The sequence below is a fragment of the Sphaerodactylus townsendi genome, linkage group LG13 (genome assembly GCF_021028975.2).
Source record: "Sphaerodactylus townsendi isolate TG3544 linkage group LG13, MPM_Stown_v2.3, whole genome shotgun sequence".
NCBI classification, from domain to species: Eukaryota; Metazoa; Chordata; class Lepidosauria; order Squamata; family Sphaerodactylidae; genus Sphaerodactylus; species Sphaerodactylus townsendi.
The window spans coordinates 16,956,825-16,982,036 of NC_059437.1; the positions used below are offsets into that span (position 1 = coordinate 16,956,825).

Consider the following 25,212-nt stretch of genomic DNA (forward strand, 5'->3'; position numbering starts at 1 on the left):
GGGAGAGCTTGATGGCAGAGTTGCAAATAGCTATGGAAATTAGGGAACTTGTCTAATTTTTGTCAATCCAATAAAGAGGGCATGCTTTCTGGAACGTGCTACTCAAAAGTAAGCTCAGTAACAGCCCCATCCAAACCCAGAGGTGGAGGGACACTGCATCAATGCAGTGCTGCCACACTGCCTCCAAGAGAAAATTCCAGAGGCATGGGAACTAGGGAAGTCCTGAACCCAGTGGTGGGATCCAAAAATTTTAGTAACAGGTTCCCATGGTGGTGGGATTCAAACAGTGGTGTAGTGCCAATGGGGCTGGGCGGGGCATGACAGGGGCGTGGCCAGGCATTCCGGGGTGGGGTATTCCTGGGCAGGGCTGTGGCAAGGACGCAGCTGCTGCGCCAGTCCTTGGGCAGGAAACGAATGCACTCAGGTGCAGGCTGCCACGCATGCCAGTGCACCTCCTGCTAGACTGCTTCAAGTTCTGCGTGCTACTGCGTGCTACTGCGTGCTACTGCGTGCTACTGCTGAGACAAGGGGTGTAACTTAGGCAAAAATCATGTGGCAAAATCACCAATTAGTAACCCCCTCTCGGCACACACAAATAATTAGTAACCTACTCTCGGGAACCTGTGAGAACCTGCTGGATCCCACCTCTGCCTGAACCCCCACTGCCCAAAAGCCCTATAGGGCATAGAGGACTTATGCCACTAAAAGGGTTCACACATGCAAAGGGTGGCATAAGTCTGAAGGCTGGATTGCTGACCCTGGGTAGGAGCTGACTAATGTTGGTTTCACCCCCAGAAATGTCCTCGCTCCCCCCCTCCCACTGTCATCCGAGTACAGCCCTGGACTTTCAGGTTTTGCAGTGATAGGGTTGCACAACAAGGAGGGCAAACACACCAGTACAAGACTGCACCGCTCCCATAAGACCTTTTACCCCCTTTTTTTGGATGAGACTGTAAGTCTTATTCCCAAGAAATCTGCAAGAGTATAGCCCTGCAGCACCCTCAGTGCATAGTCTACTGTCATGTAAGTTAACAATTTTTCTTCCTTGTCAGGCCAATTTCTCTATGAAATAAAGAAAATGATGACAAGCAATGGTTCCAGCATGCAAGAGATGTCTGATCTTCTATCTAATTTATTTTGCCTATTTGTTACCTAATTGGGGGGGGGGGGGTTAAAAAGTAAGGGAAGATAGGCAGATTTTATAAAAATGGTGCTTGATTAATTGGAGGGGACATTTTAATCACTTGGAAGACCCTTGGTAGGTCTGATTAACAGGTTAAAATGTTGCAGCCAACATGGAGATATCCGGTTCAAAAAAAAAGTGTGTGTTTATGAAAAATCCTGGCTGACTATGATAATTTATCAATTCAGGATATTCTTCACATGAAGTTCAAGGATAAAGATGAATTCTGCTAAAACAAAATAATGAAGGGCCTTGTATTTCAGCAGAACCTGTAGTCATAAGCTTAGAAGTAAGAGTTGGTCTGTTTGCCCCAACTGGCAAGCTGAAGGACACAACTGAGAGGACAGAGATCAATGCCAACAAATTCAGACTGTAAGAATACAAGGCAACAAGCGCTATAGCTAGGGATTGGACAAGCTGATCAAGGATTTAATATTTCCCTAGGTCCAGACAAAGTTCTTCAGTATATGATAAGCCCAATATATACATCTCCACAATTTGTTTCCCATGTGACAAGCATAGGAATGCGGCACTACCTAAATGTTCCTGTGATTAAAAGGGTATGAAGAAAACCTTGTGTCAGCTGCCAGCTGGGTAAACTATTTCATCTGTATATAAGTTGGTCATGATCCATTGCAGGTCATAACATGCACCCACAAATCTCAGAAAGAATGTTTCAAATAATGACGAAAGTTTGCAGTACCATATGGGGAAAACGGATTCCAGAATGTCTACCTCAAATAGAAACAGTTGACTGTTTCAGAGAACAGAAACAAACAAATTATGAAACACCACAGAAACAAAACATGGAACACCAAGGTGTGATATGTTCATACTACTCTTTCATTTTCATAATTTGCTTTAACTACATTCTTTATTTATAGGAGTCATTGGAGCACATTTTATTAGTTTCTCCAAAATTTAACAATTTTAGACCAAACCTGTTTTTAGGGGATACCCTACTGGGCCACCCAAGCCTTCTTAATCTTAAATTGAACCATCTCCTGAATACAGAGAATCCTAAGCAAGTGGACATAGTGGCCAAATTCTTGCTCACTATTACGAAATAATTTCCTGGGTTCCTCTTTCTCTCTGAAGTATGCACTTTATGAAACAGGAGTACCTGTTTTATCTCGTTAAACTGTATTTGGATTATCTAGTTTTGTTATGTTTTTAATGCCTAATAAAGGTCTTTGAACTGAACTGAACTATATGCTTCTTGCAAATATTTCTATTTCTATTTCTTGGTAAATTTCTATTTCTATTTCTTGGTAAATTTACAAATTATGACTGATGAAGCTTAATCCTGATTTTGACATGGAGGCAATGTTAGAACAACACAGGAACATAGGAATAAGCATGCTGGGAGTTATTGAGAGCCCTGAATAATGCTTGGCAAAACAGACATGGAGACATCCTGGTAATTAATCTACACCAGGTGTCTGCAAACTGTGGCTCTCCAGATGTTCATGGACTACAATTCCCATCGGGGCAGGGGCTGATGGGATTTGTAGTCCATGAACATCTGGAAAGCCGAAGGTTGCAGACCCCTGATCTACACCTACTGAAATTTTTACTTTTGGTCGCAGCTGTTAGACATCTACTTGGTTTCATTCTTCTCTCTGTCGAACTCTTAACATCTTAGATTGTAGCATGCCACCTTAAAAATAACAAAAACTAATCTATAATGACAAGGAAACTGTCTTAATGTTATTAATCCTCTTTATAAGCTTCCAACTGTGTATTTTAATGCACTTCCAAATTTCATTCAGTCCCTTTAACTGACCAACTTTTCGTTCTCATTTAGTTGTTCTACATTTAATTCAACTGGATATGCATGTTTATGAGATTCATTAGTCCAAACAACAGATGGCCTTATCAGCTAAGAAACAAATACGTCTCTGTGTGTTCAAGGGTTACAAGGTATATAAAAAATATTCATGTACATCCCATTACAGTGAACCTGACTTCGTGCTGAGTGACCAAATAAGCCAAGAAGATCAGTAATAGTTTGGAATATTTTGGCTATTACCTCAGCACAGTTTAGTGAGATAACCACAGCATGTGTGCGAAAGCAGAAAGATGAACTATAGATGGATTTTTATAATGGAAGTTGGCAGATTACAAAGATATGTTGATACATGTGACTCAAGGACACAATAACAATTCTTCCTGTGAAATATGGTAAGGAATATGTAATTAACTGAGGGACTCCTAAGGACTTAGGGTGAGGAATATGAACTTCCTCTCTCCTAGTATTTCCTCTTTCTCTGACCTTCCGGGATTCAGAGATGAGGGCTGTCTGGAGGGCCTTCTCTGTGGCAGTCCAAGTACTTTGAAACACTCTCCCCCAGAGGCTTTCCAGGTGCTGACTTTGCAAGAAGTCACCCTCTGTGCAAGAAGTCACTCTGATATATGGGTGATCCCCCCGGGTGGTGTCTCCTCCCACACACTCTCTTTTAATATTGCCATACCAGCATTCTTTGGATTTAGCCCAATTTTTGAAATGTGTGTGGGAGTACTGTGGGGGGTGGCTGATTATGTATTTTAGGAGAGTTAGGATGGAAGATAGTGTTGGTTTTATTTATTAATTAATTTATTTTTTTCTATTTATAAACTGCCCCATCCCCAAGGGGCTCTGAAGTAGTTTTATGATGGTTTTAAGATTATTTTATTGCACCCCACCTAGGGACTTCAGTGATGGGTGGGATAAAAGTACACACACACACGTATATAAAATCTATTTTTTCGATGGGCCCAGATCCACAAGGACATTTTCTTTTAGCTTTCCAGTACAGCTGAAGGGAGGATCTGGCACTGAGTCAGAGTCAAAACTCTCTATTGTTTAGGTACTACAAGGTTAGTTACATATGCCATAGGAGAGACAGAGGACCCATTAGATTCACTGGCAATAAAGGCTGGAGACCTGGCTAAATCCAGTTGGTGCTCTATATCTGCCACACACTGTTTAACTTCTTCTTTGGCCTTTTCATGGCCCATTCTGAATAGAAGTTGCGAGGAGAGACCCAGAATTAGGATTTTGGTTACCACTACCTGCTTCCATGTAGACTGAAAGTCACCATTCATAATCAATTGGGCAAGGCCAAGAGGGAGAAAAATAACCTGAGCCAATAATTAAGTAAAGTCATCCATATGCTAGCCTGAGGCGTTTCCGGTCGCAAGGCAGCATTGGAGACACATTTTGGCATCTGGAAGGCAGAGATTAAGAATGGGCACCATATAGGAGTTGTGCAATTGTCTTGGCTTCAGTTTAAGTACTGCTGGTATATGTAGGCCATCTTTTGTCCTAAGGGATTAAGGAGGGTGGCAATTGAAATTTACGCACATTTCCAGCAACATAGTCCCATTGAGCCTTCCTGCTACCAGAGGAATGAAGGACAACCACAGATATTTAAAACAAGGGACCTGCTCAATCTTATGTGCAAAAGTGCCCCATGAGTGATATTAGGGCCTTTGATCAAATACCATGATTTTGGTTTTCTCATAACTAAGTTCCAATTTGTCCTCCTTACAATAAAATGCTAGTGTGTTCAGTGCTCTTGTAAGGCCCATAATTGTTCTTGAAAGGATTACTGCATCGTTTGCATAGAAAAGGACTGAAATATGTCTTTCAGCAACTTTTGTGCCGAGAAGGGTGCCTCCATGTACTGTTCAGAGAATAATCCTAAACATATCTATGCAGGAGTAAGTCCCATTTTATCCAATGGTCCTTACTTCCAGGAAGTTCGAAGTAATTGCAGATTCAGCCTCTTCCTTGACTGCAAGAAAATGATTAAATAATCTGTGGAAGAGGTAAAATGAATTTATTGAGATCTTTGGGCATAAGGAATTACTAAAATTACAGTCTGAATGCAACTATAAATAGCCTATGAGCAAATGGGCTTACTACATATAACTTTCTTGCCACCATAAATGTTAGACTTTATGGGGTTGTAGAAAAAAAAAATGTTTTAACTGAACAGAAATTACAGCCAATCTCCCTCAAAACTCAACAACTGATAAATACATGGTACCATACTAATACACATATAAAAATGATTCGTTTGCTTGGCTGACGGACTGATTGGTTTCCCACAATTTAATCTTTTTTAATATTAAGGAATAACTGTCTTTAACTCAAACAAGAGTTACGAAACAAGTTCAGAATAACAGAGCATTGATTATTTTAAGTTCATTTACCTGCCCTACAAGAACATGGCAAGAATTTGGTTCCTTTGAACCTCAAAGAATGTGACCATTTACTGGCATCCTATACATTAAAGTTGTGTGTATATGTAGAGGCCCAGCATACATACAACCAAACAGCTGTATATGCAAAATCCTAGCACTGCAGTGAACTGGAAAGCCCAAGCTTGACAGGACACCTCTGGAAGCACTGAAGTGTACACAGAGCTAAGGTAACATGGTAACATGAACATCCTCTAAGCACCAATATTTACTTAGAAATATGTTTCACTAAATTTAGTGGAATTTGCTCAGAAATACTTTCCATTTAATTCAGTGAACCTTACATCTAAGTGGCTTTGTACACACTTTTAAAAAAAATGAGACTATAACAATATTCTACTATTATTCTCGTGAGAAGAAAATTTAGAACTGATAGTGTCCTTTCATTTGAGTGACACTGGACATGGCTTTAATCTAAATCTATAAGCAGTCAGCTGAGCTGGAAACAGGCTCCTCGAGAAAATCAACTTCATCACACCATTCTTCAATTCTGGTGGATCTTATTCATATGATGCAAGCTAACTTGCCATGAGAACTTCCTTCCCCTGCCCCTTCCACTTTAGACTCAAATGTCCCCTTTGTGATGCTCACAGGGGACATGCGATCAGGAACAGAAAGCCGGGGTGGGGGAGAGAGTTGGAGGTCTGCCACAAGATGGGAGGGATGGGCAAATCCTTCCTCCCTTCTATCAGTGGAACCTCTCTGTGTTACCAAACCTGATATTTGGTTGCAACATTATAAAGTGAATTAAAGGATGGACATCCTCGACCAGAATAGCCACTTGACTCACAAGCTGTAGAGTCTAAAGCCCATATACCTCAAAGCTGAATCTTCTCTGCAGTAAGAAATGATGGCACGTAATACCACTGCAGCTGCAATATTTCTGAAGTAGGACACTCCTAAAAAGGGCACTAGCTATTAACGTTTCTAGAAATTTAATCCTATAGCAAAAGATTTAACAGCTTAGTGCAAAGTTTTTTTCTTCTCTCTTTTTTTCCTCAAAATCCTGATAGAACAGTTAGCTATGCAGGAGGAAGGGAAATCGCTTAAACTAATATCAGAGGGAATGCATTTCAGAACTGGTCTCCCTTTATAATCTCATAGACTGAGACAAGGATAAAATGTCCTGGATAATTGGTTAAAGAATGATGAATGCCATCCAAACTATGTCTCTTTAACAGTTTTGGTAATGACAAGACATTGGCAGGTTTGTAAGAGAACCAGGTATCTCCTTACACAAAACCTAATACTGAATTGCTGAACTACTCCCTTGTAAGAAAGGAGATCAAGATGTAGACATTACATTTAACCAACCCCCTGTATTTACATAAAGAGTAGGATGGGGAAAATGTTACTTTTTAAAAATGTCTAGTGCTAACGGGATTTGAAATGAATTTAGTTCCAATATGCAGCTGCCGAAAGAGTTAATACTTCAATCACATGCAATTCATTAAAATACATTGCCACAGTTAAACTCCAATGAATATTTAAGGATGCATTTTAATTTTTTTCACAGACTGCATAAGTAGAAATCTTCTCCACAATATTTAATTGCAATTCTTGCAATTATTTTTTCCTCCAAACGGAACTCTTGGTTGCATCTGCAAAATGAGATGCATCTTTTGAAAATGCACACTTTGTTTGCTAATTTAGTGATATGCAAATATATACCTGAAAAGAGGTTTATATACTAAGGCTATGCTTGACCAACCTTGTTGTTATGGATAAACAGAGCAATTCAATGTGAGTGACCTTCTTGAACTCGTTCTCCTTGAGGGAAGATACTTGAGTCTCCAGTAGACAGATGACCCTTTTATTGCTTTTCCCCATCAAAATGTAAAGGATAATATCAAAACATAGTGGATAAGGAGTTATATAGGTACCTGTTGCTCTGAGTAGCACCTGATCTTGAGGTATTGTAGATATCACATGTATAGAGAATGGAAAATAATTTTTAAGCCTATATCACAGTACTGTACTGAGACCTTGGATTAGGCAGGGTTGTCAGAGAAACGGGTATGTAGCATGTATGGCTAGCCTTATGCTCCTGGATTTTGACATGAATAGCATCAAGTAAAAAGTGATATTTATAATACATTATAGTAAAATCAGTATTGCAACCTTCCATATGAATTTTTCTATGGGATAAGAAGGAGGATTTGTGGAGAACATTTATGAAAATGCCAGATGACACAAACTGATTAGACAATAAAGAAAGTAAAGAAAATGCATTACCTTGTCTCAGCAATAACTTTCCTTTATACCTGGGAGCATTATGTTAACTGTGCATTTATAAAAAAGTATTTTTCCCCTAATACCATTTCCACAAATGCAGGTAGAATGGATGAAATATCGTCACAGAATAACCTGCTGAAGTAGATCGGTTGACATTCTATAATTTGGCAAATGCTGTATATGGAGTCATTTCCATTAAATCCTCTTCAGGGATGCATTTAAGGTTCCTTGCACTTCCACATGGACAAGAATTGAAACAGAAGGCTATCCACTCTAAACACCACAAAAGGCAACTAACATACCAGGACCAAACAGGGACAGGAATGCATCTTAATGTTTCTTATGTCTTACCAATTTACAGAATTTTACAATGTAATGCATTGTTTTACCAGGTAGGCCAGCTGAACTTTTCTCTTTGTTAAATTAAATCTTCAAGACATTATAATAGAGGACAAAATGTTTTCCCTCAGATTCATATACAGGTCCATGAGCCATCAAGATTGCCATATGTTGAAATCTATGCCACAAGGATATATAATGTCTCAAACCATGTCAAGTTGTAGACTATATATGAAACTTAATTCAACTTTCTGCATTGGAAGAAATTTTCCTGATGGATTATATCCAGCCTAGTCTACAAATATGCTCTCCCGGTCCTGCCTACATATTCAATTATTTGGTTGCTTAATTTCTGCCCTTCCTTCTGATCCAGAAGAACATCAAAGGCAGCTTATTTCTCTTTGTTCTCCTAGGCTTTGTACAGTTGCTATTGGCCTACCTATCCCTCATCTGTCTGGCTAGCTAGGCTATCAAGCTAATAGGACTTATGTTCAAGAACTGGGGTGCTACGATTCTGGCCCTAAACCTTGGGTGGAAGCAAACTGCCAGCTCCACCCCGAGAACCCCCCCCCCCACACACACACACTCTTGGACATCCCCCCCCCGATGACCTTGAACATTAATGTTCAAGTGTGTGGGGGGGTAGGGTGTTCCCAGAGTGGAGCTGACATTAGTTTGCTTCCACCCTGGGGTTAGGGACAGGAGCACAGTCTTTGAACATAAATCCTGAAAGCCCTATGGAACGTTTTTTCGCAGTGGGGTACTTTTTCTTTCTTTTTTGCATCTTTTGCTCCTTGTGCCACCAGAAAACCCTCTTCAATGTGGTGGGGTGGTGCTATAGTGCTGCTGCGTCCCACTGCCAAGGGCTTTGAGTGGAGCTGCCCATCATATAAGTCTAAGGTTCCCCACTGCAGACCATATTTGGATTGGGAAGACTGAACAGATTTATGAAGCAAGATATACACTTTTAAATTTTAAATATATATATATAGTTTTGCTATTTTGCAACCAGCAAAAAATTAGCAAAAGAATAATAAAAATGAGAATACACAATTCTCAGAGTTTAAGAACTTCAGCTGAGTCAATTTAATCATACAAATGGTTTCCAACAATGTACCATGAAATATGGGATGTTGATTTAGTTTTATTCAATTCTGAACCAAATACAATGGGAACACCCTGTGTTTTTTTTTTTTGTGCTCTGCAATTATTGGTAGATACCGCCACCATATGAAAATTTGTGATGGTGTAAATACAGCCCAAGATTTAACACCTGAGTCAAGACATACTCTGACTGAAATTGTTAAAATGTTTCCCTGAACAAACTCTTTCCACTCCCGAGCTTTGAACAATATACATTTCTTCCCCACTAAGTTGAAAAAATAATTGTCCTACCTTGCGTTCTTGGGGTCCGTTTCCTGCGATCCCTGAAGGCTGCCCCGGATTGCAGTGCCTCAAGAAGATTATCCATCACTCCTGTCTCATCACCCTCTGTGAATAGCAGAGGAAGTAAAATTAATCTCTTTGCAATTAAGGTTATAACTCAGGGAAAAAAATACAGAAAGCAAGAATAGGGTCACATTTACATAAAACCACTAAATTAAAGACATATATTTCAGTGTAATGAAAGCTGTCAGTTTTCATGCAATACCACTGAGTAATTTGCTTATGAGGTTCTATCACACAAAATTGATGCCAACCTCACGATCTGCTCGTCTAACTTTTAAGACCTTGTCTCGTGTATTATTGATGACATGCTCCATATGCAAATAAACAGGTGCTGAACAGCAACTGCCGTTTCACGTTTGAGGTCCTTATGAAAACTCCCTAAGCAAGAAGCTGGCAAGCGTCTTCAGCGGAATCAATGCATATAAAGCAATTTGATAGCACAGGCTGATCAGCATCACCATTAGTGTTAATGCCGCAAAAGAGCAACAGAAAACTCTCATGTGAATGAATTTCATATTTCAACTGAGAGGCAAATCCAGAAATGGGAATGTACATCAACTTGAGCAAATGGAAAGACACCTATAAATGGGAAGACTCTTGCACAGAGCAGAGCCTGCATGAACATTAAGGATTCATTATCTTTTGCCTTTGAAAAATAATATTATCATTGAAAACTTTATAAATATATATAAGTTTCCTGTGCAAACAGCAGGTCATTACCGACCCAGGGGCTGGTGCCATTTCACGACGTTTACTAAGCAGACTTTATTTACAGGGCAGTATGACATTGCCTTCCCCAGTCGTCTACACTTTACCTGCAGTAAGCTGGGTACTCATTTTACCAACATCGGAAAGATAGATGGCTGACTCAACCTTGAACCAGTTACCTGAAACCGACTTCTGTCAGGATTAAACTCCGGTTGTGAGCAGAGCTTGGACTGCAGTACTACAGCTAACCACTCTGCACCATGGGGCTCTCTTTGATACAACTAGCTTTCTCTTGTATCCCATTCTTTCCCTCTTGATTACCATTTTAAGTTTGGTCAGCCACACTTATGGTAAAGCTTGCCTGTTCAGATGGAGAATCTATGAGAGATTTATCACCAGCGTAACATTTCAGAAACCAACAAGCAGAAAATCTATTCACAATTCAAAGCAATGGAGGCTTAGCATTGTTGTTTTTTTAAAATACTCCCATCCCTGTGCACTATGGAAAGTTGGTGAAGTTGATTTATCTAATTGTTTGCCAGTTATGCATTCACATGATTCAACTTCATGTTTCAATTTGTTCTTTTAATAAGGGTTTGAAGCAGGGTGTGATAATGTAAGGATTACAGGACAAGAACAGTCATAAGTTAGTTGAAGACCAATGAGCCATGCAACTTATTTTATCCATATCCACACTACGGGCTAATGACACACCCTGTAAGCAAGTAAGACAAGGCTGAGTTTTATTCTGCTCACGTCAGTGGACTGTCTGTTGTCAAATATGTTGTCATAACAAAGAAAGGCTATACAGCTTAACATTTCCTTTAATATGGCAATGTGCTTTATTATTATGCTTCGAACATTGAACTCCACTTCATAGCACAATCACATACGCCAGTATTAAACATTAATATGAAGACTGCTCTATTATACACACTTTAGATCCACTGATTTCAATGGGAATTAAACATGCATGAAAATGGCAATATGCGCGCTTGCTAATATTTCAAATACAAAATGTGGAGTTGTTTAAAGGCACACATAATACACACCAGGGTTGTAATCAGAGAAAACAACAACAGGAGCAAAAATTAAAAATGTGCCCTGGGGAGGGGAGGGGTTTGTGGCTGGCTCCATTAACAGTCCCTCGCCGCCCCCTGCCTGCTGTTCCCACAAAAAAAAACTGTGATGCCTTTAAAATTAAACTTACATTCCTTTTAGACATCCAAGTGGTGCCAAAGCTGGGGGCAGAGACAAGGCCATGGAGGGAACACACCTTTCCTGGCCTTGTCTCCAGCGTCTTGCTGGCCTCGGCACTGCTCAGACAGCTAGAAGGAAAGTAAGCTGAATTTTAAAGCAACTGTTCACTTAGTTTCCTTTTAGCTGTCTGAGTGCTGCAGCACCGAGGCCATCAAGGGACTGGAGGTGGGGACGAGGTCAGGGAGGGTGTTGGAAGGCACAGCATGAGGCAACAGGCAGCAGTGCCCAATGCAGCTTTTTCCTCCAAGGGCGGGAGGGGGCGGGCCAAATGTGCACTCCCCACATGACATGTTCAAGTGGCACCTGGGGCACTGGCCTCCTCTGTCTGCCCTAGGTACACCATCGATACACACACATCTCCATTACCATGGCTGGATCCAGCAAGCTGTAAGTGCAGATTTGCTTACACATTTTCCTCCTCACTACATTCTCTGAATAACTGCTCCTGCCAACCAGGAGACTCTATGGTACTGCATGGCATGGGGTGCTGCAGAATACAGTGGGAGGAGGTTATTACCAAAACCCCTTCCTATGGGAGGGATCATTTGCCGAATTGGGAATGCTTTCTGTTTCTGAAAGGGCATCTTTGTACGCTAGCCTTACCTATTATTCACCCTTTATCATGTCGTATTACAACAATGTAATCACATTCCATGTCAGAAAGCCCCAACTTGAAACTGAAAGCCAACCTATTTTTTTTAGGAGGAGCAAGAAAATCACATACTTCTTGGGACAAAACAAACCATTTCAGGATGTAGGGGAGGTTTGCCTGAATATTCCGCCATACAAAGTTTCTCCCAGAACACGGAAAGCTGATACAGCACAGAGAATTCCAATCTAAAATCCTTAACTTGGATATTTTGGCTTCGCACAGGCAGGGATTTTATGACATGAGATTCAAATACATGCTCTCACACCTCAAACAGTATAGTCCTACTAGTGCAGTACCATCAGATGTTAGCAAAGCTGAAAATCAATGGAACTGTGAGAAATGTAAACACAAGCCAGCATTCTATGCCTCATTGCATGTAAAACAGAAGAAAGATAAATCCTAGCGGGTGCTCAGAGATTATGACTGTGTTTGAACTATTGCAAAACTAATACAAGGTAGACTTTGGATCAAAAAGGTGAACTCAGTTATGACTGTTTTATGTGAACAGGCAATGTTTCTGTCCACAGGACCACTGGCGGGCTATCTGCTAAAACTGAATAAATACCATCTTCTACTTCAAATCTTCATTCGCCAAGGAGCTGCAGACAATGCATTATAAAACTGAACAACGTGTTGGAACTTTGGGGGGGGGGGGAGAAATAATTGTTTCATAGGGTACAAACTTCACCTGACTCCCTCACAAATTTAGCACATCCAATCCCCACTGTGAGTTCTGCTTCCTTGCCAAACACCTATTTCTTTGAATATGACTTGATCTTCAATGTCTTCAGCATAATGCTGAAACCCAGCATGGCTAACTCCCAGGTTCTTTTTCAAATTAGATATATTGCTCCGAACAGCGAAGTCTGAAGTGGAGCAGACAGTTATACAAAACTCACAGAGGAGGGAGGCATTCTAACACAATTCTTATAATCAAGAATCACAGACAGTTTTGCGTGCAATGCTACTGTTTGCATCTTGCAATACCCCTCAAAGCGTAGCCTTCTGGCAGGCATTTATTTGTACTATTTTCAAGCCATCATTCTAAACTGCTCTTCGCTGCCACATATTTAAGCTCAGAATCAAATGCCTCGCACCTCAGGTGTATTTTCACTTTTGAGTATTATTGTGGATCATCACAGAAAACCATGTATTGATTATTACTTTACTATGATGTGCACGCACACGCTTGATAAGAGGTTCCATGCATCATTCTGCCAAACAAGGAGGATTTTATCACAGACCTTCATCAGATCAGAGCTGAAAATTCCAGAAGGTTAGCTGCATTCTCCTGTTGCAGCAAAAGCAGAAACCTCTGTGGACTATTGGCTGCTTGATCATGCACATGAAGTGAATCTTCCGGTATTTGAAAGGCTGTTCTACAATAAATTAGTTAGTCTTCAAGATGCCACATGACTCTTTTTTATTTCATGTGATCTGGAATATTCAAAATAGAGGTGATAGCACCTGGCATGGGATAGGATAATAAAATTACTGATGTATGAAGTGGTTATAAGGAACGCTGCGGCTACTTGATTATGCACATGAAGTGAACCTTCTGTAGTTGAAAGACTGTTCTACAATAAATTCGTCTTCAAGAGGCCACATGACTCTTTTTTATTTCATTTGATCTGGAATACGTATTCAAAATAGAGGTGGTAACACCTGGCATGATATAGGATAATAAAATTACTGATGCATGAAGTGGCTATAAGGAACGCTGCGGTAGATTACCTCTTAGTAAAGAGCTAACTGTGCTCACCAGATGTCAAAACATCTCCTTGAGTTTGGCCCCTGGCGCTTTGAGCAGAAAGAGTTGCTAGTCTGACCCACGGCATTCTTAGATCTTTATAATCCGTTCTCTGAATCTGCACTTGCAACTCACACTTCTCACAAATTGTAGCTGGGAATGGAATAATGCTGAAGTGCTCCATTCTATCTTTTTTAAAAAAATTACATGCAAATGTAATATTCATAAAAAGTGTACTTTTTATCCTATCAGTCCTCTGCAAAGTGATTTTCCATTTAATGCTTCAGATTTCTTTCAGTGTAATTTAGAAAGCAAAAGTCGGGGGGGGGGGAATGAACTGAAAGTTATATGCTGAAAGCACTTTGACAAACCAACCACGTCATCACTAAAACAGTCCCACTCTACTGCTTTAAGTGTTGTTGTCTTCAAGTGGCATTTCCAATCCGGCTATGCGCCATAGCCAGTTCAAAGATGCAAAGTTCTCTGCTCTAATACGTACCTGATGATACTTCACAGCAATCTGAGCCTGAACAGAACAAGCTGTTAATGGTGGCGATCAGGCATTGTGTTCACCAGTCACACCAGGAGTCCAAACCAACATGGATATTCGTATGAGATCTGACATTTAATCCGTCTCAGGAACAGTGTAAAGGGATTAAACCGGCTTCCCTTTTTACAGCCATAATTCACTGAAACAGTCAGCACTTGCATTATACAGCAGGTGTTTTGGAAGTATTTGTAAAAGCTGGGAATCAAACGACTTCACCATAGTTCATAAATTGCTAAATTAACCTTAAGGGATACCTTACACCGACACCAGCTCAATCGCAGTGATGAAGCAGTGGATGATGAAAGAAGTTCTAGGAACATTTCTACCAAAGAATTATTCTGTTTCAAGCTTTGATGATAACATGCCTTTTAACCCTCAGGAGGAAAAATGAACCTTAAGTTTCCATTCATCCTCAATAAGGAAAGAAGAGATGGGGAGAGAAATCCTAAATGGTTCTACTCCAAATCCTACTAGGTCTATTCAGTGTGACTTAGGCTCATTCTGCACATGCAGAATAATGCACTTTCAAACTGCTTTCAGTGCTCTTTGAAGCTGTGCGGAATAGCAAAATCCACTTGCAAACAGTTGTGAAAGTGGTTTGAAAACGCATGATTTTGCGTGTGCGGAAGGGGGCTTACTCTCAGCATAGAGTTCTTAGGATTGCACTGTAAGGTTCAACTCTTTGCCTAATTCAGGACTCCTGGCAGCAGGATGTGGCACCGCTTTGGTGCCATCTCACCACCTCCAAGAGGACTTTTTGGTGGTACAGGGAGGCAAACAACCAAAAAAGCCTCCCCATAGCCCCAAAGTCCTGCATTAGGCTCTATTGACCTATGCTACCCAAAAAGCCCAAGCCTCTGGTGCTGGCATTCCATTAGGCAAAGGCCGGGTGGAGGCTGACTAATGTTAGCTCCAGCCCTGGCCACACCCCCGTAATGCCCCCACTATGTTGCTGATACATCGCTCTATGCCACATTTGGCTGCTCGCTGGTGGATTTGCCTCTCTGCTGGGTTAAGCGCCCTGGGGAGGGCAAATCCACCAGCACAGCCCCAGACTGCCACCATAGGTAGGTTCCCCCCGCCCCCAGACTGGGGTCTTCGTTCCCCTCATAGGGCACACTCAAAGGTGAATACCTCTGGGTAAGTTCTAGCAGGGAGACTAATTTCTGAGTACAAAGGCACAAGACTGCAATATCAGAATGCATTTTCTTTTCTTTTATAAATCAGACATCCCCTGTCATTTGTCAGGAAAAAAAATCAGAGTAACAGAAAGAAGAAAGAGGGAGTAAGCATCAATTGTATGATTGATGATAGGGAAGAAAAATGGACGTCTTCAGGCTCTTTGGGTGGTTGGAGGAAGGATACTACCCCCCCCCTTGTATTCTACTACCAGTTCAAATAGTTGTCTGCAAATCCACTTGCTAACCCAGACCTTGTATTTTAGTCCACACCACACCTTTACAAACACTTCCCTGACAAATGCCATATCGGTAAATGTCAGCTACGCATCCGGAGCTAATATAAAGGCATTTTGATTCCCTTTGCAGTTAATACGGTAGGCATTATGATTGCTGTCTGACACAGTGATAAATGAAGAGACCTCGTCATTGAGTTATTCAGTCAGAAACAGCAGTAACTGTTACAATCTGACTATATAAAAAAGGTTATTTTACAAGTAACTGTTTTTATGTAGTTCCCAGCATTCTCACTGAAGTGTGTGTGTGTGTGGGGGGGGATAGAGCTCATATCTGTACAAAGGTCTTTGCTTAGAAAGAGGAAGCTGTTCTAAAGGTATATCAAAGTTTACTGGCTTAAATAACCTCTTGTCAAAATATCACCACCAAATGGCTAGGTTCAGATATTTTAGCATTACGTGAATGAACTTTGAGATCCTCAGGGATCCTAAGTTTATCTCATGTTTTTCTCTGGAACTGCACTAAAGACGTGCAAACAACAGTGGCATGGTATTAGGGTGTCTTCCTCCTCACTCCCTCTCTTTCTCTGCTCTTCAATGTTTGGCAAATTAAAGGGATTCACAGTTCCCTCCAGTCTCGCCTTTCGTCCAGCCTCTGTGTATTCAAACGTAGCCTCTCTGCCCATAAACTCAGAAAAGAGCGTTGCCTACAGGGAATTAACTGAGTAGGACATTCTGGAATTAAGTTGTATTTCTTCTTCCCAAAGTGGCTTTGCACCATTGCTTGTTTTGGGCCTCGGTGTTACACTGAATATGGACTGAAGTAATAGGCAGCTGAATGGCTGCATATTAATAAATTAATACTTAACACCAGTGTTGGGATTCAAATAATTTAACAACCGGTTCCAGTGGTGAAATTCAGATAATTTGGGAGAGAGGTCATTTGAAGCCCATAGCAGGTCAGTACCAACACTCCTTACAGCAATGCGGAGAGGAGATAACAAAGGGCTTCATTATATGTTGTTGTACGTTACAGGCTACAATAGATTTTCTCAGCAAGCACTCAGATTCCATGTGCAAACAGATATGGATTCTGGCCATCTGAAACCACCTTGGTTACAGTTTCAGAGCTTGTTTGACACATGCCAAATTCTGAAAAAAATAACCTTGAGAACCCAATTTACGGGTAAGTATAGGAACATCATTCTGCAAATGATATTAACTTTATAATTAAAGCAAAGCAAGCTGGGGTAATCTGAATAAGTAAGCGTATACTTGATCTCTGTTTGCAGACTAAGGCAAAGTCTTGCTCGTGTTCTAGGTAAGTGGACTAGTTACCATAACCTGATCTCAAAATCTGTGACCTTAATAAAATGAGAAGATAGCACCAACGTGAAAAAAACATTTTTTAAAGCACACACACACACAAACACCGCTTTCCTATTTTCAAAATAAAAACGTGTATGCAGTGGTCAAGGTCTTCTTGCACAGAAATACTTAATTATGCAACAGTATCATCCCAAGGGGATCACTCAAAGCAGACCTTTGCTCTCCTTATAAGCTTGTTTTTCATTAAGCTTAGAAAGCAAGAATTCATGTCAATTATGCAGAATACACATATGTCGATGCAGACTAGAAAAGGAAAGTTTGGAAACCAGAGAATTATAGAAGAATGAGAAATATTGTACAAAAGGCAACATGCTCTTTGATATGGGGTTCAGGGTCAGATTGCTGATCATGCTACGGAGATAATTCACTTGCATTACTCTGGGCAGAGAAGGAAGATTCTACTCTGAGGGCATGCTCCTTGTGCTAGAATTCTTTACTTAGACCATAGTTGTTTTCTCATGGTCATTATTAGAAAAACGATGGCTGAAAACCTCACATTGGTGCATACAGGGTTCGGTTTAAGGAGGAACTCCCTTTCATGTGCCATTTTATCTTGGGCACCAAAAGGGAAGTGGTGCACTGCTGCTATCTGAATTATTTATTTATTTATTTATTTATTTATTTATTTATTTATTTATTCCACTTATATACCGCCCTCCCCCGAGGGGCTCAGGGCGGTTTACAACTGATCTAAAGGTTATTATTTCCCTGAGAAATCATTGGGGAATGAAGGGTAAAAGCTCAGCCTTTCAATTCAGAATGCCTTCTTTTCATTTCAATGGTTGAAGGAACCCAAAGCAAGTCTCAGCTGAGGCAAATCTGTTTTCACATCCTGTTACAAATTGTGAGAGTTAGCCGAATTGTCTTCAAAACTAGAGACTTTTTTGCTTCACGTTCAGCACAAAAACAACACTGTCCAACATACCTAAGCAGAACAGGCAAATCATCTCAGCACCTGAATCCTTCTAGTATTACTTCTGATCTTTCTTCAAAGGCTATTTTTTTCCCTTCAAATATTTTTTGGGGAAAAGGCTGGATCTGGAACTCACACTGGGTTGAGGCCTGCTTTTCTGAACATAATTTCATTATATTTACAATGACACAAGAAAGGCAGTTCTCACCATGTACCCCTTGCACCTTTGGAATTATTGACAGAGAACAGGCTTCACTTTCATATCCATTAGCACGACACTCTTCTTTGAGACCACAGTACAACACAGAATGTGTGCTCTTTCATTGCTGGGTTTTAAGAATGATGTCCTTCATGTGATTGATGTGTGATCTTGATTTTTCTCAGATTTTGTGAGCTATTCTCTCTTAACTCAGCGAGAGCATAGTGCGGAAACAGCCAGATTAAAGAAGTCTTGGAAGCAGCAAGAGCCAGACTACTGTGATCATATTCAATGCTCTTTCTCTCTCATACACACAAACACCCACACACAGAGGAGCTGACTTTTTGTACCGTAGATAATATTCTGGCACAGAATGAGAAATCCATGCACAGATGGGACTGCTGTAGTCAAGCAAAGAGTGTTCATGGAGGTGCTTGAGAAATGGTCCGCTTACATAAATCCCAAAGGTTTCAGGACTAAACAAATTCCTGCCTTGTTAGATAATCGTTTCAATGCACAGGACTGGAAGCTAAGAGGAAACCAAAAGTGACACATATCTTGCTTTTTACACTTGTTTGGTATTAAATTAATTACTCTTTTGTACACTCAACCCCTCAGAGATTTCACATAGTATTTCAGAGAGGTAGCCAGATTGGTTTGCTGGCACCCGAACAGCAAGGTGGCTTTGTGAGAACTTAAAGTCCAACAAATTTATTGTGGCTGTTTCTTTACCGTTGAGCTCATTTGACCAAAGGTCTTAAGCATCTGAACATTACAGAGTAAGTCATAATACAATTAAATAATCACAAAATGATAACAATTATTTATAAAAGTAAATAAAATTAATCACTATAACTAAAACAATTCATATTATATAGGATCAAACAAGCTATCAAATGTCTTTCAAAACAATCACAATTGTCAGGTATTTCAGCACTGAGTGAATTATCTCTGGATCGGTGTCTGTCAGCAGGAAGGATACCACCCAAGGCTCTAAAGCAGGGGTGTCAAACTGTGGTCCTCCAGATGTTCATGAACTTTTTCCACAGATAAACACCCAATTCAGATTTCAGAATGGGATTCTGCTGTGTTCCAAACAGCACAATCCAGATCCCGGAAGTGCCTGGGGACAGCACCACTCACACACCACCTCCAGAGGGCTTTCAAGCAGTGCAGGGAGGTAGAAGAAATAAAAAGCCTCTCTGGCCACCCAAAAGCCCTCCATAGGGGAAAAGGAAGTTATGTCACCCAAAAGGGTGGTGTAAGTCTGACCTTTCCACCGCTGGTGTTCCTGGGGCGAAAGCCTGGTGGGAACCGACTAATGTCAGATCCACTCCAGGAATGCCCCTGGATGCCCTGGCCTACAAGTTAGACTGACACAACTCTGGAAGTGGTGGCTGAGGTAAATTGGGCACTGTGGATTTCTGCAGCGCCTGCCCGGCTCCCTGTATGGCCTTCTGTCTGGTGTAAATGCCGGGAGGGCAAACATGTCAGTAGGAGCCCACACCACCCGCTATAGCTATTCTGCATGCACCCCCCCCCCCAATATGGATTGGGCTTTTGGGCTTTTCCTGTGTTGCAGTATTTCCATACTAGGATTTTTTTTTTGTATACATCTGAGCAGGGTTTGAAATGAGTACACAATCCAGAACCTTAGGTAAGATTTTTCTAACATGGTATTCACTAAACAAGTTTTTTTCTTTCTGCTATTTATCTTATTCATCTGCTCGTCCTTAGACCTGTCTTTTAGCCCTTTTCCTCATTTTCATACTGTCATTAAATTATACAGCACTATGAATTTGTTCATCTTCAAGGCGCCATGAGACGCTGTTGTAATTTTGCTTAAAACTGTTTATTTCAAATAAAGGATAATCCTTTTCTATTTAATTTTAATACCACCAGTCCTTCTAGGAGTTCTTGAAGTAATCATCTAAATGTGATCTAAAATACCAGTTGTAGTTGTCCTAAGTGTGTTCCTATCTTTTAAAGAAAAGGGGATAAAATGTACTGTTTTTTTCTACATTTTTCTTCTACAGGAGAATGTAGAAGAAATCAGGAGTTAGGAAATGAGAACACAGAAATACTGTATCTGTGGATCAAATATTCTTCATCTACTGGTCTAAACAGAACTGATAACACATTCTTGCAGCATGTAACTCAGCATTTGAGGAATCTCTACTTGAGGATACATAGAATTGAATGAATGATTTAAAAAAAGAAAAGCAGGATTGGGAATTGCTAAACTGAAGATGGGGAACCATTACATGGCCAATAAAGATTTTAAGGTATAATATCAAATTGAATTCTTCAACAGAAACTAGAGTCAAAACTTCAGAGTATCTTTAATTAAAAGAAACCTCTGCACTTGGAAAGACACTCTCTTGAGGGGGTTCTCTCTGATATTGCTCATCAAAGTTATCCTTTTTATTAGCAAAACATCACAATAACAGCCAACAGAAGCAAGGCTTACTTTTCACTAGCTTGACTGCAAATCATTTTGCCTGTTAACATTATTTTTTTAAAAAATGAAGAACATCTCTGGAATTTATGCCTCAGCATACATTACCATTTTCTGCCTGTCACCATTGGTTAAGAGGTGAAAAGCGCTGCATGAATTGTGCTCTAGTGCACTGAACACAACTTCCTAATTGAGTACTGCAGACTGGAAGTTAAAAGCACAGCCTACTTCCCCCGCTGTTGTCATTCTAGAGACAACAAGAACAAGGCCTATCAAGACTCCAGAATGACTGATGGTTTGCAGTATTTTCCAGCAATATAAAGCAATGCTAAGAAAGTGCACCCTAAAACTATTGTAAGATGAGCTTCATTTGGGTTTCCAAATTGAGAAAAATACAGTCAACATGGCTAGTGTCAGTAAACTGTCCATTATGGTATTGGGAACTTGTGAACGTTTCCTCTTACACAAAGAATAGTTAGAACTTTAGTGTCAACTTGTGTGGAAATAAGAGGAGACAAACAAGAAGCAGGGGAACAAGGATATCTCTAGGACCCTCTCAGGTGAATTGTATCTCAAAGCTAAGCAAACAGAAACATGCTTTCACTGGAACGTCTGCATTAAAAAGCATTTGGAACAAACATCTTCTATGGTTCATGTAGTCAATAACTTTCTTACTAACCATCAAAAGAACATGCAAAAATAACAACCTATTCTTAACCTTGATTATTTCCTGGGAGCTTTATAAGGATGTATTCTTTTCAAAAACAAATTAAAACACATATACACACAGTCTTTTGGGTGAGGCATCAAAGGCTTAGATGCAAGTCCAGATCATATATTTACTGTTCTAAAGAATCACAGAAACTTAAAAAGACAGACAGGAAAGGAAAGGGAAAACAAAACAAAACAAAACTAGTTCGGCAGTCCCTGTCTCAAAGTAGGGCAACTCATCAACTTTTGCACAGAACATGAGGATGAAACCCTAAGCAGAGCTATCCAAAACCATTGAAGTGCTAAGAAATGCACTACGGACTACATACTGCAATGCACCAGAATAAAAAAGCAAGTACAGCAAGAGATGACTACAGAGAAATTATTCTAGAAAATGAAATGGACTGGAGGACAAAAAGTACTATTGTGCCTACTGCACTGCATATTACTATATCCCACATGTCCATCTTGAAGGCCAAAGACCTGGAGAAGATTAACATGCAAAGGAAAGGTAACTGGGATCATAGTCTGGACCACTTACTGTTTATTAATTGAATGACATATTTTACTCATATCTTATTGGATTCAAAATAACAGTTTTGTTTTTCCTGTACATATTTCCCCCCCTCAACCTTCCTTTGGCTTTGCTTGGGTCATCACTTGCCCGATACCACACATAACACTTCCGTTATCTCTTCGCATTATCACAAATATATTCAACCCCACCTCACTTCCTGCAACTGAGGGATTTCGTGCATTTAGTTGCCAATCACCAAGTACACAGTAACAAAAGGGAGAAAATTATCAAATAATGCCTATGCATGTATGAACTGCCCCATCATGACCTATGTGAATTAGACAATTGGTGAAGTCAATTGGATGACTACTTTGTCACAGATAGGGCTCTCAACACAGACTGTACCTCTTCACTGTACTAAAAGAGCACTTTCATTCAGCTTTGTACATCTGTAAGCAGACGCCAGCACCGGCATTCAGTTGTAACAGCAACTGGATTCTCTTTGCACTGGAATGTTGAACAGTTATGACAGCGTTATATCCATTGTGTGAAGTACTGTGGTGCAATTAGCAATAATGTAATTGTGCATATTAATAGATACAAGCTTATTAAATGACTTATGAATCAGCTATTGGGATGCTAATGTATTTTTAGAAGGGGAAAACCTTGACATCTCAGATAGCCGTCTACCCCCAGTAATGAACTCCACTCCATTATCTTCATCTGTGTTAAGGGAAAATGTTAATACACCTTTCAAAACAATTAATTCAGTACTAATTGTGACTGAGGCAGCTCATTCTTCGCTTTATCCTTGTCCTGGTAGTTAACAGGTGATTTTAATTGCCATGGTAATCAGATGTAATGAAGACTGAAAGTGTTGCTGATTAAATATTTGCATCAGAATTACTGCTGTGGATTTTTCTGTTCTTAAAAGGAAGCTTTGTCTTTAGTGCTTTATCTCGTATGTATGCCCAGGCATAGTCTATAAGGAAGTATTTAATTCGTTACTTATGGATATTGGGTTATTTTTTTTAAAAAATACATTCTATGGCCCTTTCTGCACAGCAAATCTAAAGCGGGTTGCAGGCGGTGCAAATGAACCCTCGCTGTTCACATGGCTGGCTGTCCTGTGGACAGGGAGTACGTTGACCGGGGGGGGGGGGGCACTTACACAAGGAGGCAAAGGTGGGTTTTTTAAAATTTACCATCTACCAATCCGAAGCTTCGCAGGCAGGCACGAATGAACTCCCACAGCCATAATATGCCCCTTTGTGCCTGCGTGGCTCTGCAGATGTGAGACGGCATATTAAAAAAAAAAAAAAAGGAACACACACTTGACTAAAGCGTCTCCTGTCTGGCCATTTGCTCAGCTGCGGCTGCAAGGCACATTAAAACAAAAACATCTATGTGTGAGTCTTGAAAAACCCGGGTTGGGAGGGGAAACACAGAGTGGGCTTGCATTGGGAGCAGGATCCGTGCAAAGTCCCCACTCCCACCTGGGTTTTATCTCATCCTTAACTAGTGTTTATTGCCCCCCCACAAAAAAAAAAGTCTGAGGACATGTACATGGGCCAAATGTAGACCAGCACAGGCAGCACAACTTCAGTTCAGGCTTATTATGATTTTTCATGGGCAGCCTTGTACAGTTAGATGACATGATACAATACACCTACATATTTACTGTGAGTCAAAACATTAGAGGCAATAACTTGACTTGACTTTCTGAAGGAGAACGCAACAACACATCAGCAATAAAACACAATGCCAGATGACAAAACCATATCCTCAGCTTTCTAAGATAATATATGTAACAATTCTGTAAGATAACTGAAATAGTAATGTATAGTAGCATGTGAAAGGTATACACACAATATGCATCTTCAGTAACAAAAGATGGAAACAAAAAAAGACTGAAATAAATAAATTATTCTGAAAAAACAGCTAATTCATCACTGTCAAAAATGCACCAGAATATCTGAAACGTTGCCTACGATGAACATCACAATCTAAAATGAAAATTTCATATCTGACAGAAGAGTGCTGTGATTTTGCCTATGCAATATTTATATGCGAGTAACCACAGCAAACTGTTTTTTATGTACATCTTGCAGGAAGAAAATATTTCATAGCGGGGTATTGTTCAAGTGCCCACTGCCTTCTGCTGGAGGGCTCAAGGAGGAGCACATCAGAAGAATGAGGGGCAGAAATGCCTTTAGAACTGAGGCGAGAGGAAACTAGCAGGAGGCCATGTTTTGCTGAAGGAGCCATGCTGGGTAACAAGGGCATGAGTGTGAACCCGCAGAATTTCACTCATGATTTAAGAAGCTTAAGCAATTCTCCAGTCAAATACTGGCATATGCTGCTCTGTACAACATTGTCTTCTGAATCCTGCCTCGCCTTTGTGATTTGCCACCGTTCTCTAAAAATAAGAAAGGTCACTGAGACGCGTACCGCTTTCACTTTCAGACTCTCCTCCTAATTGGTTCGAAGTTCTGAGCCGTACCGCTACCTCAATTCACCCTAATTATAAGGCTTGTTCTGGTACAAACTAATATACCTTGGCGTCTTACATAAGATTTGTCAAGAGAGAAATACTGTTATTTTTGCCAGAACTGAATCCTGTCATATTTGCTCACTGGGTAGAAAAGACAAGCTGCAGTCACATACTGAAAGGGGTTTTTCATTTTTAAAAAATGTGTCTTATGATCGTGAAGGACTAAGACTCTACCTAACAACAGAACTGGGATGATCATAGAAGGGAGAATAGCAAAGTGAAGGGTGAAGTAATCCCTCGTTCATCTCCCTTCTCATGATGGTGAATCCAACGTGATGGAGAATGGAAGAATGCATTCTTAACAACTCTTCCAGGACTTTTCAAAGCTCAGATGTTAGGGACTTAGTAATTCTTCCTTTCTCTCCTCATCGTGCTTTCTCTCAAAGAATGCCCTTATGCACAATATAGTGTCATTCCACCTAACCAGCAAATTCAAAATACACCTTTTTCTAATCATGTCCAAAGTGAGGCTCACAACTGCACCAAATTATGAAGCTTCTAAAAAGGCACAGTTGGGGGGGGAAAAAAATCTTTAGACACAGGCTCCAAACTTCAGAACAAAGAGTTTAACTGCAGCACCATTAGATTTGCAGAATCAAAATTGAAACAGTATGAACAATGCACTTAAAACATTCTCATCCAGGTAAAAGTCCTTTTAAAAATCATTTAACTATACCAAATGA

At 40.3% G+C, this 25,212-nt stretch overlaps 1 protein-coding gene across 5 annotated transcripts in view; it reads right to left on the reverse strand.

Moving 5' to 3' along the window:
- DIAPH2 (diaphanous related formin 2) overlaps positions 1-25,212 on the reverse strand; it is a 413,545-nt gene that overhangs the window by 113,272 nt on the left and 275,061 nt on the right. For all 5 annotated transcript variants that reach the window (XM_048514791.1, XM_048514790.1, XM_048514789.1 and 2 more), the window contains one exon: positions 9,401-9,496. In XM_048514791.1, the coding sequence (XP_048370748.1) occupies positions 9,401-9,496 (96 nt within the window). The remainder of the gene's footprint in view (positions 1-9,400; positions 9,497-25,212) is intronic.